This window comes from Chiloscyllium plagiosum, unplaced genomic scaffold, assembly GCF_037043375.1.
Source record: "Chiloscyllium plagiosum isolate Xiang-an unplaced genomic scaffold, Cpla_swu_hap1 HiC_scaffold_30, whole genome shotgun sequence".
NCBI classification, from domain to species: domain Eukaryota; kingdom Metazoa; phylum Chordata; class Chondrichthyes; order Orectolobiformes; family Hemiscylliidae; genus Chiloscyllium; species Chiloscyllium plagiosum.
This window is the reverse complement of record NW_028270168.1, coordinates 52,056,535-52,077,887: the sequence shown is the minus strand read 5'-3', so window position 1 is coordinate 52,077,887 and position 21,353 is coordinate 52,056,535. Positions and strand designations below refer to the sequence as shown.

General features: G+C 44.7%; 1 protein-coding gene across 6 annotated transcripts in view; it reads left to right on the top strand.

The window, feature by feature from the left end:
* Positions 1-21,353, top strand: part of trit1 (tRNA isopentenyltransferase 1) — a 53,613-nt gene that overhangs the window by 24,981 nt on the left and 7,279 nt on the right. For 4 of the 6 annotated variants that reach the window (XM_087976941.1, XM_087976943.1, XM_087976939.1 and 1 more), the window contains exons 9-10: positions 7,429-7,538; positions 17,349-17,466. In XM_087976941.1, coding sequence (XP_087833067.1) covers positions 7,429-7,538; positions 17,349-17,466 — 228 coding nt within the window. The remainder of the gene's footprint in view (positions 1-7,428; positions 7,539-17,348; positions 17,467-21,353) is intronic. The other 2 variants (XR_015752177.1, XM_087976940.1) reach the window with 2 other exon arrangements.

Genomic DNA, 21,353 nt, shown 5'->3' with positions numbered 1-21,353 from the left:
CAGGGAACAATGGACCTGAGCACCCAGATCTCTCTGTCCATCAATTTTCCCCAGGACTTTTCCATTTATTGTATAGTTCGCTCTGGAAAATGCATCACCTCACATTTGTCTGGATTGAACTCCATCTGCCATTTCTCTGCCCAACTCTCCAAACAATCTATATCCTGTTGTATTCTCTGACAGTCCCCTTCACTATCTGCTACTCCACCAGCCTTAGTGTCATCTGTAAACTTGCAATGAGGGAACCTACACCTGTCTCCAAACTATTTATGTATATCACAAACAAGAGGGGTCCCAGCACGGATCCCAGTGGGACACTACTGGTCACAGTTTCCATTTTGAGAAGCCCCCTTCCACTGCTACTCTGTCTCCTGTTGCCCAAACAGTTCTTTATCCACCTGGCTAGAACACCTTGGACCCCATGCGACTTCACCTTCTTCATCAACCTACCATGGGGAACCTTATCAAATGCCTTACTAAAGTCCATGTATATAACATCTACAGCACTTCCCTCATCAAACAATTTTGTCACCTGTTCAAAGAATTCTATTAGGTTTGTAAGACATGACCTTTCCTGCACAAAACCATGCTGTCTATCACCGATAAGCCCATTTTCTTCCAAATGGGTATATATCCTGTCCCTTAGTAACTTCTCCAACAGCTTCCCTACCATTGGCTTCGGCGTCACAGATCTGTAATAACCTGGATTATCCGCGCTACCCTTCTTAAACAAGGGGACAACATTAGCATTTCTCCAGTCCAGACCCCCACCCCACACCATTTTCAAGGATGCTGCAAAGATATCTGTTAAAGCCCCAGCTATTTCCTCTCTCGCTTCCTTCAGTAACCTGGGATAGATCCCATCCTGTCCTGGGGACTTGTCCACCTTAATGCCTTTTAGAATACACCCCTCTTCCCTCCTTATGCCGACTTGACCTAGAGTAATCAAAGACCTATCCCTAACCTCAACATCTGCCATGTCCCTCTCCTCAGTGAATATTGATGCAAAGTACTCATTAAGAATCTCACCTATTTTCTCTGACTCCACGTATATCTTTCCCCCTTTGTCCTTGAGTGGGCCACCCCTTTCCCTCATTACCCTCTTGCTCCTTATATATGAATGAAAGGCTCTGGGGTTTTCCTTAACCCTGCTCGCTAAAGATATCTCATGACCTCTTTTAGGCCTCTTAATTCTTCATTTCAGATTGGTCCTACATTCTCAATATTCTTTCAAAGCTTCGTCTGACTTCAGTCGCTTATACCTTATGTACGCATCCTTTTCCGTCTTAGCCAGTCTCTCAATTTCATCTATCATCCATAGTTCCCTAATTTGCCATTTCTATCCCTCATTTTCACAGGAATGTATCTCTCCTGAACGCCAATCAATCTTTCTTTAAAAGCCTCCCATATACTGAATGTGGATTTCCCTTCAAATAGCTGCTTCCAATCTACTTTCCCCAGCTCCTGCCGAATTTTAGTATAGTTGGCTCTCCCCCAGTTTAGCACTCTTCCTTTAGGACCACTCTTGTCTTTGTCTATGAGTATCCTAAAACTTATGGAATTGTGATCACCTATTCCCAAAGTAATCCCCATTGAAACTTCAACTACCTGCCTGGGCTCATTCCCCAACACCAGGTCCAGTATGGCCTGTTCCTGAGTTGGAGAAAGTGAGGACTGCAGATGCTGGAGATCAGAGCTGAAAAATGTGTTGCTGGAAAAGCGCAGTAGGTTAGGCAGCATCCAAGGAGCAGGAGAATCGACGTTCCGGGTATTTATGCTCTGTTCCTGAGTTGGACTATTTACATACTGCTCTAGAAAACCCTCCTGACTGCTCCTTACAAATTCTGCTCCATCCAGACCTCTAACACTAAGTGAATCCCAGTCAATGTTGGGAAAATTAAAATCTCCTATTACCACCACCCGGTTGCTCCGACATCTTTCCATAATCTGTTTACATATTTGTACCTCTATCTTACGCTCATTGTTGGGAGGCCTGTAGTACAGTCCCAACATCGTTACAGCATCCTTCCTATTTCTGAGCTCTGCCCATATTGCCTCACTGCTCGAGTCCTCCATAGTGCCCTCCTTCAGCACAGCTGTGATATCCTCTCTGACCAGTAGTGCAACTCCTCCACCCCTTTTACCTCCCTCTCTATCCTGCCTGAAGCATCCATATCCTGGGACATTTAGTGGCCAGTCATGCCCTTCCCTCAACCAAGTCTCAGTAATAGCGATAACATCTTATGCCCAGGTACGAATCCAAGCCCTAAGGTCATCTGCCTTACCTTGCATTAAAACAAATGCACCACAGATCACCTCTGTGTTCATCCACCGTTTCCTGCCTACTCTTCCTTAGTTACACTGACTTCATTATCTACTTCCTTACAGGCTTTAATTGCTACCTCTTTCCTGTCCACTAACCTCCTCGTTTGGTTCCCATTCCCTCTGAACCTTTTCCAAAGCTTCCACATTGTTCCTATAATGTGTTGACCAGAACTGTACGCAATACTCCAAGTGTGGCTGCACCAGAGTTTTGTACAGCTGCAGCATGACCTCATACACCGTATGCCACCTTAACAACCCTATCAACCTGGGTGGCAACTTTCAAGGATCTGTGCACATGGACACCGAGATCTCTGCTCACCTCCACTACCATTAGCCCATTACGCTGAATTCCTGTTCCTCCTTCCAAAGTATTTCTGTATTAAACTCCATTTGCCACCTCTCAGCCCAACTCTGCAGCTTATCTATGTCCCTCCGTAACCTGCAACATCCTTCGGCACTATCCACAACTTGACCGACCTTAGTGTCATCTGCAAATTTACTAACGCATCCTTCTACGCCCTCTTCCAGGTCATTTATAAAAATGACAAACAGCAATGGACCCAAACAGATCCTTGCAGTACACCATTAGTAACTGAACTCCAGGATGAATATTTCCCATCAACCACCACTTCTTTCAGCTAGCCAATTTTTGATCCAACCGCTAAATGACCCTCAGTCCCATGCCACCACATTTTGTGCAATAGCCTACCATGGGGAACCTTCTCAAACACCTTACTAAAATCCATATCAACCGCACACAACCGCTTTACCCTCATCCACCTGTTTAGTCACCTTCTCAACAAACTCAATAAGGTTTGTGAGGCACGACCTAACCTTCACAAAACCGTGTTGTATACCCCTAATCAGCTTATTACTTTTTAGATGATTATAAATCCATCTCTTATATCCTTTTCCAACACTTTATCCAAAACTGAAGTATGGCTCACTAGTCTATAATTACCTGGGTTGTCTCTACTCCTCTTTTGAACAAGGGAACAGTCGCTATCCTCCAGTCATCTGGTACTAATCCTGTAGACAATGACGACATAAAGATCAAAGCCAAAAGCTTTGCAATCTCCTCGCTGGCTTCGCAGAGAATCCTAGGATAAATCCCATCTGGCCCAGGGGACTTACCTTTTTGTTACACTTTCCAGAATTGCTAACACCACCTCTTTGTGAACGTCAGTCCCATCTGGTCTAGTAGCCTGTATCTCGGTAGTCTCCTCAATAACATTTTTTTTTCCTGTATGAATACTGACGAAAAGTATTCACTTAGCGCTTCACCCATCTCCCCTGACTCCACGCAGAACTTGCCACTACTATCCTTGATTGGCTCTAATCTTTCTCCAGTTATTCTTTTTATTCCTGACATACCTATAAACAGCCGTAGGGTTTTCCTTGATCCTATCATCCAATAACTTCTCATGTGTTCACCTACTTCCAAATCTAATACCTGGCCAGTTTTATTACCCAGTACCAAATCTAATGTGACCTCGCCCCTTGTTGGCTTGTTTACATAATGTTCTGGATTAGTGGTGCTGGAAGAGCACAGCAGTTCAGGCAGCATCCAAGGAGCAGTAAAATCGATGTTTCGGGCAAAAGCCCGAACTGAACTTAAACTGAAGGGGGTAGTTTAAATCCACCCTTCAGGCTCTATTCCTGATGAAGGGCTTTTGCCCAAAACGTCGATTTTACTGCTCCTCGGATGCTGCCTGAACTGCTGTGCTCTTCCAGCACCACTAATCCAGAATCTGGTTTCCAGCATCTGCAGTCATTGTTTTTACCTTGTTTGCATAATGTGTCAGGAAACTATCCTGCACACATTGGACAAAAACTGACCCATCTAAAGTACTAGAACTATAGTATTCACGATCAATATTTGGAAAGTTAAAGCCCCCCCATAACTACTCCCCTGTCACTCTTGCTCCTATCAAGAATCATCTTTGCTATGCTTTCCTCTACATCTCTAGAACTATTCGGAGTTCTATAGAAAACTCCCAACCGGGTGACCTCTCCTTTCCTGTTTCTAATCTCAGCCCATACTACCTCAGTTGATGAGTCCTCAAATGTCCTTTCTGCAGCTGTAGTACTGATCTTGACTCACAATGCCCATCCCTTCACTTTTTATCATTTCCTCTGTTCTTACTGAAAGATCTAAATCCCGGAACCCACAATAACCATTCCTGTCCCTGCTCTACCCATGTCCCCGAAATGGTCACAACATCGTACACCCACCGTATTCCGGATGCTCCTGGTGGTGAAGCAGACACACTTCAAACCAACTTTTTGCTTGCCAGTGCCTTCATACGACCTTGAAACCTTAGTTCTGACCTCACTACTCTCAACCTCCTGTATACTCAAACTACAATATAGGTTCCCATCCCTTTGCTAAGTTAGTTTAAACCCACCCAAAGAGCATTAGCAAATTTCCCCCCCCTCCCCCCAGGATATTGGTACCCCCCTGGTTCAGGTGAAGACTATCCCGTTTGTAAAGGTCCCATCTACCCCAGAAAGAGCCCCAATTATCCAGGAATCCAAAACCCTCCCTTCTGCACCATCCCTGTAGCCACGTGTTTAACTCCTCTCTCTCCTTATTCCTCGCCTTGCTAGCATGTGGCACAGGCAACAAACCAGAGGAAACAACTCTTAGAACGAAAACAAAGTTTCCACTCTAGCCCCCTGAATTTCTGCTTTACATCCCCATCTCTCTTCCTATCTATGTCATTGTTGCCTGTGTGGAGCACAACTTGGGGGTGCTACCCCTACTCCTCAAGCATCCCGAAAACACAATCAGAGACATCACGGACTCTGGCACGTGGGAGGCAACATATCAACTGTTGAGTCTCTCTCGTTCCCACAGAAACTCTAGTACATTTGCAGATGACACTAAAGTTGGTGGAGTTGTGGACTGTGCCGAAGGATGTTGCAGGTTACAGAAGGACATGGATAAGCTGCAGAGCTGTACTGAGAGGTGGCAAATGGGGTTTAATGTGGAAAAGTGTGAGGTGATTCAATTTGGAAGGAGTAATAGGAATACGGAGTACTGGGCTAATGGTAAGATTCTTGGTAGTGTAGATGAGCAGAGAGATCTCGGTGTTCGTGTGCATAGACCCCCGAAAGTTGCCACCCAGGTTGATAGGGTTGTTAAGAAGGCAGATGATGTGTTAGTTTTTATTGGAAAAGGGATTGAGTTTCAGAGCCATGAGATCATACTGCAGCTATACAAACTTGGAATACTGTGTACAGTTCTGGTCCCCATATTTTGGGAAGGATGTGGAAGCATTGGAAAAGGTGCAAAGGGATTTACCAGGATGTTGCCTAGTATGGAGGGAAGGTCTTATGAGGAAAGGCTGAAGGACTTGAGGCTTTTTTCGTTAGAGAGAAGAAGGTTGAGAGGTAACTTAATAGAAACATACAAGATGATCAGAGGATGAGATAGGATGGTCAGTAAGAGCCTTTTTCCTCGGATGGTGATGGTTATCACGAGGGGACATGGATTTAAATTGATTGGTGATGGATATAGGACAGATGTCAGAGATAGGTTCTTTACTCAGAGAGTAGAAGGGGCATGGAATGTCCTGCCTGTAACAGTAGTAGACTCGCCAACTTGTGTGGTGCTGGGAAAGCACAGCAGGCCAGACAGCATCCGAGGCGCAGGAGAATCGACGTTTTGGGCATAAGCCCCTCATCACCGATTCCTGATGAAGGGCTTATGTTGAAACCTTGATTCTCCTGCTCCTTGGACGCTGCCTGGCCTGCTGCACTTTCCTAGCACCACGCTGTTGACTCTGATCTCTAGCATCTGAAGTCCTCACTTTCTCCTCTCCAACTTTAACGTCATTTAAATGGTCGTTGGATAAACATGTGGATGATAATGGAATAATGTAGGTTAGATGGGCTTCAGATTGATGCCACAGGTCGGCACAACATCGAGAGTTTAAAAATAAAGGGGATGTCACTTAGTCCAAGGTGAGAAGAAATGTTTTACTTGTAGGTTATGAACCTATGGAATTCTCTACCTATAATAGCTACGGGAGCTCTGTCTTTGAGTATTTATAATGTAGAGATTGATAGATTTGTGATTGCCAGTGACATATAGATTTATGCAGACAGTGAGGTAAAAGACATTGAAGTGTTCAATCAGTCATGGTCGTACTGAATGGGAGAGCAGACTCGATGGGCTGAATGGTCTACTCCTGTGTTCTTCAGATTAGCAACTGGAAAGGAACAAATGTAAAACTAACAAACACTAGCCTTGAGATGCCTGTCCCGTGAGATGACTACAGACATTCTCCAATTACTGCTGTGGTTCTGTTCGCCGAGCTGGAAGTTTTTGTTGCAAATGTTTCGTCCCCTGTCTAGGTGACATCCTCATAATGGTAGTGTTGTCCCAGTCGAATTCATGTTGCTTGTCGTCTGCGTGTGTGGCTACTAGGGATAGCTGGTCGTGTCATTTCGTGGCTAGTTGATGTTCGATGATGCGGATCGTTAGCTGTCTTCCTGTTTGTCCTATATAGTGTTTTGTGCAGTCCTTGCATGGGATTTTCTACACAACATTAGTTTTGCTCATGCTGGGTATCGGGTCCTTCGTTCTGGTGAGTTGTTGTCTGAGAGTGGCTGTTGGTTTGTTGGACAAACAGGAAGACAGCTAACAATCCGCATCCACTAACATCAACTAGCCACGAAACGATACGACCAGCTATCCCTAGTAGCCACACATGAATTTGACTGGGACAACACTACCATTATAGGGCAAGCCAAACAAAGAACAGCCAGGGAATTCCTAGAAGCATGGCACTCATCCACAAACTCCATCAACAAACACATCGACCTGGACCCAATATACCGGCCACTACAGCGGACAGCTGAAACTGACAACCGGAAGCGGCAGGGACAGGCCACTATAAATGCCGGAGGAAACACCACAGATGCACTTCACAGGAGGCTCCCAAGCACTGAGGATGTCACCGAGACAGAGGACGAAACATTTGCAACAAAAACTTGCAGCTCGGCGAACAGAACCACAGCAACGAACGCCCGAGCTACAAATCTTCTCTCAAACTTTGAATTCTATAATTACTTTTGTGTGATTTTGTTTCCAAGGGCCAGGAGCTAATGTTCCTCCAGTGTATGGTCTGGATGTGACTGATGTGAGCCAATGGGAGGAAACCATACTGCATCCTGCAATGCAAATCCTTGAGTGCTGCTTAAAGGTACATGGCATAGGAGAGTGTTGTTTGATGGGCAAAGGGCAAAGCATTCCACATGTTCTTGCCTCAACTGTTTAAACTCTGAACATGAAGTAGGTTAGCTGTTTTTCAGGATGTCCAAGAATGTAGGGAGGCTGTGGAGAAGGTAGCACTGACAGGGAATACTTGCAGACACTGAGATGGGTTCAAGTGTGTATACTTCAACACAAGGAGTATCAGAAATAAGGTGGGTGAACTTAAGGCGTGGATCCGTACTTGGGACTATGATGTTGTGGCCATCACGGAAACGTGGATAGAAGAGGGACAGGAATGGTTGTTGGAGGTTCCTGATTACAGATGTTTCAGTAAGATTAGGGAGGGTGGTAAAAAAGGAGGGGGGGTGGCATTGCTAATTAGAAATGGTATAATGGCTGCAGAAAGGCAGTTCGAGGGGGATCTGCCTTTGGAGGTAGTATGGGCTGAAGTCAGAAATAGGAAAGGAGCAGTCACCATGTTGGGTGTTTACTATAGGCCCCCCAATAGCAGCAGAGATGTGGAGAAACAGATTGGGAAACAGATTTTGGAAAGGTGCAGAAGCCACAGGGTGGTAGTCATGGGCAATTTCAACTTCCCAAATATTGATTGGAAGCACTTTAGATCAAGTAGATTGGACGGGACGGTGTTTGTGCAGTGTGTCCAGGAAGCTTTTCTAACTCAGTATGTAGATTGTCCGACCACAGGGGAGGCCATATTGGATTTGGTACTTGGTAACGAACCGGGACAAGTGATGGGCTTGGTAGTGGGTGAGCATTTTGGGGATGGTGACCACAATTCTGTGACTTTCACCTTGGTTATGGAGAGAGATAGGTGCATGCAAGAGGGTAGGTTTTACAATTGGGGGAAAGGTAAATATGATGCTGCAAGACAGGATCTGAGGAGCATAAGTTGGGATTATAGGCTGTCAGAGAAGGATTCTGGATTAGTGGTGCTGGAAGAGTACAGCAATTCAGGCAGCATCCGAGGACAGGCAAAATCGACGTTTCGGGCAAAAGCCCATCATCAGGAATAAAGGCAGAGAGCCTGAAGCATGGAGAGATAAGCTAGAGGAGGGTGGGGGTGGGGAGAGAGTAGCATAGAGTACAATAGGTAGGTGGGGAAGGAAATGAAGGTGATAGGTCAGGGAAGAGAGGGTGGAGTGGATAGGTGGAAAAGGAGCTGGGCAGGTCGGACAAGTCCGGACAGGTCGAGTTACTGGAGGTTAGAAACTAGGATGAGGTGGGGGAAGGGGAAATGAGGAAACTGTTGAAATCCACATTGATGCCCTGGGGTTGAAGTGTTCTGAGGCAGAAGTTGAGGCGTTCTTCCTCCAGGCGTCTGGTGGTGAGGGAGCGGCGGTGGAGGAGGCCCAGCACCTCCATATCCTCGGCAGCGTGGGAGGGGGAGTTGAAATGTTGAGCCACTGGGCGATTTGGTTGATTGATGCGGGTGTCTCTGAGATGTTCCCTAAAGCGCTCTGCTAGGAGGCGTCCAGTCTCCCCAATGTAGAGGAGACCGCATCGGGAGCAACGGATGCAATAGATGATATTAGTGGATGTGCAGGTAAAACTTTGATGGATGTGGAAGGCTCCTTTAGGGCCTTGGATGGAGGTGAGGGAGGAGGTGTGGGCACAGGTTTTACAGTTCCTGCGGTGGCAGGGGAAAGTGCCAGGATGGGAGGGTGGGTCGTAGGGGGGCGTGGACCTGACCAGGTAGTCACGGAGGGAACGGTCTTTGCGGAAGGCGGAGAGGGGTGGGGAGGGAAATATATCCCTGGTGGTGGGGTCTGTTTGGAGGTGGCGGAAATGTCGGCGGATGATTTGGTTTATGCTTCAGGCTCTCTGCCTTTATTCCTGATGATGGGCTTTTGCCCGAAACGTCGATTTTGCCTGTCCTCGGATGCTGCCTGAATTGCTGTGCTCTTCCAGCACCACTAATCCAGAATCTGGTTTCCAGCATCTGCAGTCATTGTTTTTACCTGTCAGAGAAGGATGTCGTTGAAATGTGGAACTATTTCAAGGAACAGATACGACGTGTCCTTGATATATGTATGTACCTGTCAGGCAGGAAAGAGATGGTCATGTGAGGGAACCTTGGTTGACAAGGGAGGTTGAATGTCTAGTAAAGACGAAGAAGGAGGCTTACATAAGGTTGAGGAAACAAGGTTCAGACAGAGCGTTGGAGGCTTACAGAATAGCCAGGAGGGAGCTGAAGAAAGGGATTAGGAGAGCTAAGAGATGGCATAAAAAATCTTTGGTGGGTAGGATCAAGGATAACCCCAAGGCCTTTTATGTGTATGTGAGAAACATGAGAATGATGAGAACGAGAGTAGGTCCGATCAAGGACAGTAGTGGGAGACCGTGTATTGAGTCGGAAGAGATAGGAGAGGTCTTGAATGAGTACTTTTCTTCAGTATTTACAAATGAGAGGGACCGTATTGTTGAAGAGGAGAGTGTGAAACGGACTGGTAAGCTAGAGGAGATACTTGTTAGGAAGGAAGATGTGTTGGGCATTTTGAAAAACTTGAGGATAGACAAGTCCCCCGGGCCTGATGGGATATATCCTAGGATTATGTGGGAAGCAAGAGAGGAAATTGCAGATCCATTGGCAATGATCTTTTCTTCTTCACTGTCAACGGGGGTGGTACCAGGGGACTGGAGAGTGGCGAATGTTGTGCCCCTGTTCAAAAAAGGGAATAGGGATAACCCCGGGAATTACAGGCCAGTTAGTCTTACTTCGGTGTTAGGCAAAGTAATGGAAAGGGTACTGAGGGATAGGATTTATGAGTATCTGGAAAGACACTGCTTGATTAGGGACAGCCAGCACGGATTTGTGAAGGGTAGGTCTTGCCTGACAAGTCTTATTGAATTCTTCGAGGTGGTGACCAAGCATGTGGATGAGGGTAGAGCAGTGGATGTAGTGTACGTGGATTTTAGTAAGGCATTTGATAAGGTTCCCCATGGTAGGCTTATGTGGAAAGTCAGGAGGCATGGGATAGTGGGAAATTTGGCCAGTTGGATAGAGAACTGGCTAACCGGTCGAAGTCAGAGAGTGGTGGTAGATGGTAAATATTCAGCCTGGAACCCAGTTACAAGTGGAGTTCCGCAGGGATCAGTTCTGGGTCCTCTGCTGTTTGTAATTTTTATTAATGACTTGGAAGAGGGAGTCGAAGGGTGGGTCAGTAAATTTGCAGACGATACGAAGATTGGTGGAGTTGTGGATAGTGAGGAGGGTTGTTGTCAGCTGCAAAGGGACTTAGATATGATACAGAGCTGGACTGAGGAGTGGCAGATGGAGTTCAACCCTGTCAAGTGAGGTTGTCCATTTTGGAAGGACAAATAAGAATGCGGAATACAGGGTCAACGGTAGGGTTCTTAGTAAGGTGGAGGAGCAGAGGGATCTTGGGGTCTATGTTCATAGCTCTTTGAAAGTTGCCACTCAGGATAGATCTTGTAAGAAGGCCTATGGTGCATTAGCATTCATTAGCAGAGGGATTGAATTCAAGAGTCGTGAGGTGATGTTGCAGCTGTACAGGACCTTGGTAAGGCCACATTTGGAGTACTGTGTGCAGTTCTGGTCGCCTCATTTTAGGAAAGATGTGGAAGCTTTGGAGAGGGTGTAGAGGAGATTTACCAGGATGTTGCCTGGAATGGAGAATAGGTCGTACGAGGATAGGTTGAGAGTGCTATGCCTTTTCTCATTGGAACGGTGAAGGATGAGGGGTGACTTGATAGAGGTTTATAAGATGATCAGGGGAATAGATAGAGTAGACCGTCAAGAGACTTTTTCCCCGGGTACAACAGTGTGTTACAAGGGGACATAAATTTAAGGTGAAGGGTGGAAGGTATGGGGGGATGTCAGGAGTAGTTTCTTTACCAAAAAGTGGTGGGGGCATGGAATGCGCTGCCTGCGAATGGCCTAAATGAGGGGTAGGCCATTTAGAACAGAGTTGAGGAGAAACCTCTTCACCCAGAGAGTGGTGAGTGTGTGGAATGCTCTGTCCCAGAAGGCTGTGGAGGCCAAGTCTCTGGATACTTTCAAGAGTCAGAATCATTGGCGAACTTTAAGTGGCAATTGGATAGGTGCTTAAGCTAGGACAAATGTTCGGCACAACATTGTGGGCCGAAGGGCCTGTTCTGTGCTGTATTGTTTTATGTTCTATGAACCTTCATCGTCTGCTGTAACTGCCTGATTCTCTCGGCAGGAAGACGTATTGAAGTAGAAAGTAACGAAAGCCTTGGGCCTGCAAAATCAAAAATAAAGAATTAAATATGAGAAGGAAACAAATTTCATAAAAAGGCCACACTCTCATTATCTATGCGTCCTGGGTCTAGTGCACTCAGCTGACAGTTGAAACTGTAAAGTCCAGAACATACTTGATCATAAGAACGTAAGAACCAGGAGCAGGAGTAGGTTGTCTGGCCCTTCTGGCTGACCTTTTCATAGACTCAGCTCCACTTACCCACACTCTCACCATATCCCTTAATTCCTTTATTGTTCAAAAAAAATCCATCTTAGCTTTAAAAATGTTTACCGAAGTAGTGTCAACCACTTCCCTGGGCAGGGAATTCCATAGATTCACAACCCTCTGGGTGAAGAAGTTCCTTCTCAATTCAGTCCTAAATCTGCTTCCGCCCCCCCCCCCCCCCCAATTTTCAGGCTGTGCCCTCTTCTCCTAGTTTCATCTGCTTTTGGAAATTATCTATTCCCTTCATAATTTTATGTGTTTCTATAAGAATCCCCCCTCCATTCTCCTAAATTCCAATGAATATAATCCCAGTCTACTCAGTCTCTCCTTATAAGCCAAGCCCCTCAACTCCAGAATCAACCTAGTGAAGGGCCCTGCTGAGACCACACCTGGAATATTGTGTGCAGTTTTGGTCTCCAAATTTGAGGAAAGACATTCTGGCTATTGAGGGAGTGCAGCATAGGTTCATGAGGTCAATTCCTGGAATGGCGGGACTGTCTTATGTTGAAAGATTGGAGCGACTGGGCTTGTATACCCTTGAATTTAGAAGGATGAGAAGGGATCTGATTGAGACATATAAGATTATTAAAGGATTGGACACTCTGGAGGCAGGAAGCATGTTTCCGCTGATGGCTGAGTCCCGAACCAGAGGACACAGTTTAAAAATGAAGGGTAGGCCATTTAGAACAGAGATGAGGAGAAACCTCTTCACCCAGAGAGTGGTGGGTGTGTGGAATGCTCTGCCCCAGAAGGCTGTGAAGGCCAAGTCTCTGGATACTTTCAAGAAAGAGTTGGATAGAGCTCTTAAGGATAGTGGAATCAAGGGTTATGGGAATAAGGCAGGAACAGGATACTGATTGAGGATGATCAGCCATGATTATAATGAATGGTGGTGCTGGCTTGATGCAGCACTTTTAACGGACAAGTCAAAGTTGATCTCTCAACTTTGCAAAGAGTGGGGATCTATTGTCCTGCAATAGATCCCCTGCATCTACTCCTGCATCTATTGTCTATTGAACCTCCTCTGCACCCCCTCCAATGCCAGTGCATCCTTTCTCAAGTAAGGAGACCAAAACTGCACACAGTTCTCCAGGTGTGACCTCACCAGCACCTTGTACAGCTGTAACATGATCTCTCTGCTTTTAGACTCAATCCCTTTAGCAATGAAGGACAAAATTCCATTTGCCTTCCTAATTACTTGTTGTACCTGCAGATCGACTTTCTGTGATTCATGTACAAGGACATCTTGGTCTCTCTGCAAGTCAGCATGCTGCAACTTTTTACTGTTCAAGAAATAGTCCTTTTTACTGTTGCTCCGACCAAAATGGATGACTTCACATTTATTAACATTGTATTCCATCTGCCAGAGCTTTGCCCATTCACTCAAACTATCTATGTTCCTCTGCAAAGTTTCCCAGCCCTCTGCACACTTTGCTCTGCCACTCATCTTAGTGTCATCTGCAAACTTTGACACACTACACATGGTCCCCAACTCCAAATCATTTATATAAATTGTGAATAATTATGGTCCCAACACTGATCCCTGAGGCACACCACTAGTCACTGATTGCCAACCAGAAAGGCACTCATTTATCCCCACTCTTTGCAAAGTTGAGAGATCAACTTTGACTTGTCCGTTAAAAGTGCTGCATCAATGGCAGAGCCATAGGGAAAGCAGCAAATTGGTATAGCTCATTTCTAGCGGAAAAGAACCAAAAAAGATCTTTGTCCACTGGTTTATTTGAGCGTACGCAAGGGGATCACATGTACTTGAAGATGACATACAAATTCCCACAATCAGTTATATTTTTTCAGTAAACCTAGGTCATTTACATTAATATAGTTATGGACTGACCCAGGTTATGGTCATTCAGTTTGCGTTGTTACACAGAGAACATTCTCATGGATTCACTCGAACCTCCTACTCTACTGCCTCTGCAGAAATAGTTCTGGCTGCAGCAGTCTCCCACAGACTGATTTGTTCTGTATTTTTCAACATTTGCCCTTTCACCTCCTCTCTCATACTCTTAACACCAAGGTTTGGCCTGGACCCATTCAGGTGAAGAAAAAGATCAAGGTTTAGAGCACTTCTTTTTAATTATTTATTGTAGCATTGATAGACTTAGAAAAAGCAGCACTTGCACCCCTTTATTTAAATCAATATTGTACTTAAAAACACTGTTCCCAAAGCTTCTAAACTATACTCAGGCTGTTAACCTTTGACTTGCTGCTTCTGAAATGTTAACATTCCTTAGCTTCATTGCCCATTTTACCCCTTCTTGAAGTTATTTTCAGAGAAACTGTATACTATACAAAGCTGCTTTGTCCTTGTTGATTGTTACCTATTGCTGTTAAATTTCTAATGCTGTCTACCATTGATGGTCTTTCACCTTGTTGCTTAACAAGAATCTATGTACCTCTGCCTTTACAAATATTTAAGGTGACTCTGTTTTCACCATCTTTTCTGGAGGAGAGTCCCCAAGAGTCACAAGTCTCAACACTATTTGCATAATCTCTGTTGATATTTGATTCTCCCATAAGAGAAAAATCTTCTCCACATATATGGTGTCAAGACCCCTCAGGATCCTAAAGAAGTCTTGTATGGAGTATAATATTGGCTAAACTGTTCTTGTGCATTAATTCCCAGATAATTTCATGGAAATGGAATCTTTCAGCCCCTCGTTCAGTCCACCCACTGAATTCTTCCCCTACCCTGTTCCTCTGCCATTTGCTCATAATTCAACTTTCAAACTCCTCTGTTGTGAGCTCGCTATTTATTTATTCTTTTTCTGTTTCCTTGAATTAGTAGTACATCTCTCTGCCTACAAAGTCCTGAGATGTGCAGGCTAGGTGGATTGGCCATGCTAAATGGCTCATGGTGACCAAGGATGTGTAGGTCAGGTGGATTGGCCGTGGGAAATGCAGGATTACAGGGAATAAGGTTAGTGGGGGGCATGGTTCTGAGTAGAATACTTTTCCGAGGGTCCGTGCAGACCCAGTGGGCTAAGTGGCCTGCTCCTGCACTGTAGGGATTTACTGATTCTATGAATTAACTCATTATTTTCTAGTTGTGCATTTTTACATTTTAATCTTCCCTGGTTACTTGTCTCCAGCACCCTGTATTTACTATTTATATCACTTTAAATATACATTAATCTACCTATCCAATAATACCGTGAGCCTGAGGCCCTGTCAGCCCCCTTGGTTAGATGTAAAGAGATCTATTGGTACTGTTCAAAGAAGAGAAGGGAATGTCTCTGGTGGTCTGGTTAGTATTTATCCCCGAATCAATATCTCTGAAACAACCGAGAACAGCAGATGCTGGAAATCTGAAACACAAACAAATTGTTGGAGAAACTCAGCAGATCTGACAGCATCTGTATAGAGAAAGAGAGTTAATATTTTGAGTGCATTGGCCCTTCTTCAGAACAAATGAAGCGTCAGTGGAGCCGAAGCGTTAACTCTTCACGAATGCTGCCTGACCTGCTGAGTTTCTCCAGCAATTCCTGTTTTTGTTTCATCTGGTTATTAGCAGGATTGTGACAGCCAGCTGTGTTCAAATTAACTGCTGAACTTCCAACACTGCAGGAGTGACTATATTTCAGGAGACCTCCTGTTGTAGTGAAAGGCACTATGTCAATGCAAGCTTTTCATTCTCTGAATATTACAGCTGTTCCCTGACTCAGCTCATAGAATTGTACTGAAAGAGGCCATTTGGTCCACTGTATCTGGGCTGACCATGTGAAGGGAAATTCATTTAATTGTATTTATCCCATCCTGCCAAATAGCCATGCACGCTGTTCCTTTTCAATAATAATTCAATTCCCTTTTGAAATCCTTGATTGAACCTCAGGCAGTACACTCCAAATGGTAATCATTCACTGCAATGAAGACCATTTCCTCCTGCCTGCATTGATCTTATTTTCCTAATTAGTTTAAACCTGAGCATTGAGTCCTCAGTATTCCCACCCATAGAAACAGTTTCTCTCCATCTACTGTATCCAGACCCCTCTATCAAACCCCCTCTGAACCTCCACCTTCTCTGCTCCAAGGCAAACAGTGCCAATGCCTCCAAACTATCCACGCAACTGAAGTTTCTCATCCCTGAAGCCATTCTTGTGATTCTTTTCTGCTCTGTGTCTAATGACTTTATTTAGATTAGATTAGATTACAGTGTGGAAACAGGCCCTTCGGCCCAACAAGTCCCCGCCGACCCGCCGAAGCACAACCCACCCAGACCCATTCCCCCATATTTACCCCTTCACCTAACACTGCGGGTAATTTAGTATGGCCAGTTCACCTAACCTGCACATTTTTGGACTGTGGGAGGAAACCGGAGCACCCGGAGGAAACCCACGCAGATACGGGGAGAATGTGCAAACTCCACACAGAGTTGCCTGAGGCGGGAATTTCTTTCACAAAGTGCAGTGTCCAGAACTGGACACCATATTCACAAGATAAGGCTGAACCAGTATATATAAAAATTTATCGTCACTTGTTTTGTTTCTGTTGGTGAAGCCCAGAATGTCATATGATTTATACTGTCTCAACCTGTCGTGGGTTCTCTGTAATCAGGTACAGACTCTATAGAACCCTTCAAAATAGATTATTAATGTCTCAGTTTGATGAACACTGATCGCATCTTATAGTCACTGAGTTGTATAAAACTGTGTTTGATGCAGTTCCTCTGGTGTTGTCATTTGTGATGATGTCACTTTAAAAGGTTATTTTTGTCCTTTTTTTCAGACAGGTTGTAAACCAAAGATACCAAGTTGTCTCAAAGAATGTGAACAATTTGTAAGGCCTTGGGGGTTTTCTTAAGTTAGAATAATGGAAGCAGGCTGGATGTGGTCAGCTCTCTCAGACCAGGATTTCTAGTTTTTTGTTTAGTTTTGAGTAGAAGCTTTAGTGAGTGTCTCCTACTGCTACTTTCTGTGAATTTTCTCTAGATATTTTTTCCTCCTGGATTGGAGAACTGCATGTGAGAATCATTTGAATTTTTCTTTTTGCCAAGTGTTGTGTTTATGGCTTGTTACTGTATTGGAGCAATTAATTAGCAATGGGTACTGTATCTATTATTTGGCTAAGCTGTTCCAATGGTTAAGGTATTCTAAATTCTTCTTACTTTTATTTGTATTTTAACTATAGTGTTTAAATAAATTGTGTTTTGCTTAATGTCGAGTAGTTTGACCAGTTGCATTACGTCTGAAACACAGCACTTTACATTTTCCTTTTAAAATAAAAAAAGTTAGGGTCTAGGCTACCTTCTTAAAATACTTTTGAGGGGGTCTTGTCTGGTACATAACACACCACATTCTGTTTGTTTTCAGGGAGAAGAGCCCCCAGTGCTGCCTTTAACCATGGAATGTGACCAAAATGAAGAGAAGAGGAACAGACGAGTGTGTGAATTGTGTGACAAGATCATCCTGGGTGACCGGGAATGGAAGGGTAAGGATTAGTGGTTACTGTGTCTCATAGTGAATGGGCAGAGTTGAGGGTATGAGGGGACAGTTTCTTTATCTCTCTGGTAGAACATTGAGTGGAGACAATCTAGTAACACTATCGTCTGATTTTTAATCCATGTAGATTAGGAATTAATCTTTTTCTTTCTGACCAATGTTCATTCATTCTTTAAATAAATTAAGGAGTTGCAGATGCTGGAAATCAGAAATAAAAACAGCAAAACCTGGAGAAACACAGCAGGTCTGGCAGCATCTGTGGAGAGTAAACAGTTAACATTTCCAACTGAAGAAGGGTCACTGGACTCTCAATATTAACTCTGTTTTCTCTCAACACATGCTGCCAGACTTGCTGTGTTTCTCCAGCTATTTCTGTTTTTATTTCATTATTTCCTTGGTATTTTGGTTAATATGTATATGAGGTTAGAAAGTGAGTCTAGAGGCAGACGAGAAGGCTTCTCTCCCTGAAAACAAAAGGAACAACGCTCAAACAGAATGTGGTGTGTTATGTACCAGACCAGACCCCCTCAAAGTATTTTAACAAGGTAGCCTAGACCCTAACTTTTTCTTATTTTAAAGGAAAATATGAAGTGCTGTCTTCTAGATGCAACGCAGCTAGTCAAACCACTCGGCATTAAAGGCAGACTAGAAAGTCGTGAGTCTGCTTCATCCTATTGGCATCCAGGCTGCATGGCAAACATACAACAGAGAGAAGTCAATAGTGTATTAGAAAATGGATTTTGGTCACTCCCCATTTCCTAGATCCTGGCAGTAATTGACCTCAGTGTCAGCCTACATGCCAGTTCCCAACATAACTGACCTAACTTGTCCCAGATTGGCAATGGGCAAGAACCCAGTTTGAATTGTTGAGAAAATCTGTGCTACAATGACATCTTTCATTTACCGAGTGGCTTTAATGTAGAGTAGTTTGACGTGTACTGGTTTTTCATAGAGTCATAGAGATGTACAGCATAGAAACAGACCCTTCGGTCCAACCCGTCCATGCCGACCAGATATCCCAATCTAGTCCCACCTGCCAACACCCGACCCATATCCCTCCAAACCCTTCCTATTCATATACCCATCCAAATGCCTCTTAAATGTTGCAATTATGTTAACCTCCACCACTTCCTCTGGCAGCTCATTCCATACACGTACCACCCTCTGTGTGAAAAGGTTGCCCCTTAGGTCTAGAACATAGAAGAATACAGCGCAGTACAGGCCCTTCGGCCCTCGATGTTGCGCCGATCCAAGCCCACCTAACCTACACTAGCCCACTATCCTCCATATGCCTATCCAATGCCCGCTTAAATGCCCATAATGAGGGAGGGTCCACCACTGCTACTGGCAGGGCATTCCATGAACTCACGACTCGCTGAGTAAAGAACCTACCCCTAACATCTGTCCTATACCTACCCCCCCTTAATTTAAAGCTATGCCCCCTTGTAATAGCTGACTCCATACGTGGAAAAAGATTCTCACTGTCGACCCTATCTAAACCCCTAATCATCTTATACACCTCTATCAAGTCACCCCTAAACCTTCTTGTCTCCAATGAAAACAACCCCAAGTGCCTCAGCCTTTCCTCATACGATCTTTCTACCATACCAGGCAACATCCTGGTAAACCTCCTCTGCACCCGTTCCAGTGCCTCCACATCCTTCCTATAGTATGGCGACCAAAACTGCACACAATACTCCAGATGTGGCCGCACCAGAGTCTTATACAACTGCAACATGACCTCAGTACTCCAGAACTCAATTCCTCTACCAATAAAAGCCAGTACGCCATATGCCTTCTTCACCGCACTATTTACCTGGGTGGCAACTTTCAAAGATTTGTGTACATGGACACCAAGATCCCTCTGCTCATCCACACTACCAAGTATCCGACCGTTAGCCCAGTACCCCATCTTTTTATTACTCTTACCAAAGTGAATCACCTCACACTTAGCTACATTGAACTCCATTTGCCACCTTTCTGCCCAGTTCTGCAGCTTATCTATATCCCGCTGTAACCTGCCACATCCTTCCTCACTGTCTACAACTCCTCCGACTTTCGTATCATCCGCAAACTTACTCACCCAACCTTCTAACCCCTCCTCCAGGTCATTTATAAAAATGACAAACAGCAATGGTCCCAAAACAGATCCTTGCGGAACACCGCTAGTGACGGCACTCCAAGATGAACATTTGCCGTCAACTACTACCCTCTGTCTTCTTCCAGCCAGCCAACTCCTAATCCAAACCTCCAACTCACCCTCAATGCCATACTTCCGTATTTTTTGCAGTAGCCTACCATGGGGAACCTTATCAAACGCCTTACTAAAATCCATATACACCACATCTACCGCTTTCCCCTCGTCCACCTCCTTAGTCACCTTCTCAAAGAATTCAATAAGGTTTGTGAGGCACGACCTGCCCTTCACAAAACCATGCTGACTATCCTTGATCACATTATTCCTATCCAGATGTTCATAAATCCTATCCCTTACAATTCTCTCTCAGATTTTGCCCACAACAGAAGTGAGACTCACCGGCCTATAGTTACTAGGGTTATCCCTACTCCCCTTCTTGAACAAGGGAACCACATTTGCTCGCCTCCAATCTTCTGGCACTACTCCTGTAGACAATGAGGACATAAAAATCAAGGCCAATGGCTCTGCAATCTCTTCCCTTGCTTCCCAGAGAATCCTGGGATAAATGCCATCAGGCCCAGGGGACGTATCTATTTTCACCCTTTCCAGAATTTCCAACACCTCTTCTCTACATACCTCAAAGCTATCCATTCTACTTAATTGTGACTCAGTACTCACATTGACAACAATGTCCTGTTCCTGATTGAATACTGACGAAAAGTATTCATTCAGTGTCTCCCCAATCTCTTCAGCCTCCACACGCAACTTCCCACTACTATCCTTGACTGGACCTATTCCTACCCTAGTTATTCTTTTATTCCTGACATACCTATAGAAAGCCTTAGGGTTTTCCCTAATCCTACCAACTAAGGACCTTTCATGTCCCCTCCTTGCTGCTCTTACCTCTCTCTTCAGGTCCTTCCTGGCTACCTTATAACTCTCAATCGCCCCAATTGAACCTTCACGCCTCATCTTTACATAGGCCGCCCTCTTCCATTTAACAAGGGATTCCAATTCCTTATTAAACCACGGCTCCCTCACACGACCCTTTCCTCCCTGCCTGACGGGCACATACTTATCAAGGACACTCAATAGTTGCTCCTTGAACAAGCTCCACATATCAATTACACCCTTGCCTTGAAGCTTACTTTTCCAGGCCACACATCCTAAGTCATGCCTCACAGCATCATAATTTCCCTGCCCCCATCTATAACTCTTGCCCTGTAGTGCACACTTATCCCTCTCCATCACTAGAGTAAAGGTCACCGAATTGTGGTCACTGTCCCCAAAGTGCTCACCTCCCTCTAATTCTAACACCTGGCCTGGTTCGTTACCCAGAACCAAATCCAGTATGGCCTCACCTCTTGTTGGCCTATCTACATATTGTGTCAGGAAACCCTCCTGCACACATTGGACAAACACTGATCCATCTAACGAACTCGAGCTATAGCTTTCCCAATTAATATCAGGAAAGTTAAAGTCCCCCATAACAACCACCCTATTACTTTCACTCTTCTCTTGAATCATCCTCACCATCCTTTCTTCTACGTTTCTAGGACTATTAGGAGGCCTGTAAAAAAACTCCTAACAGGGTGAGCTCACCTTTCCTATTCCTAACCTCAGCCCAAACTACCTCAGATGGCGAGTCTTCATCCATCGTCCTTTCCACAGCTGTCATACTATCTTTGACAAGCAATGCCACACCTCCCCCTCTTTTACCCCCACCTCTGACCCTACTA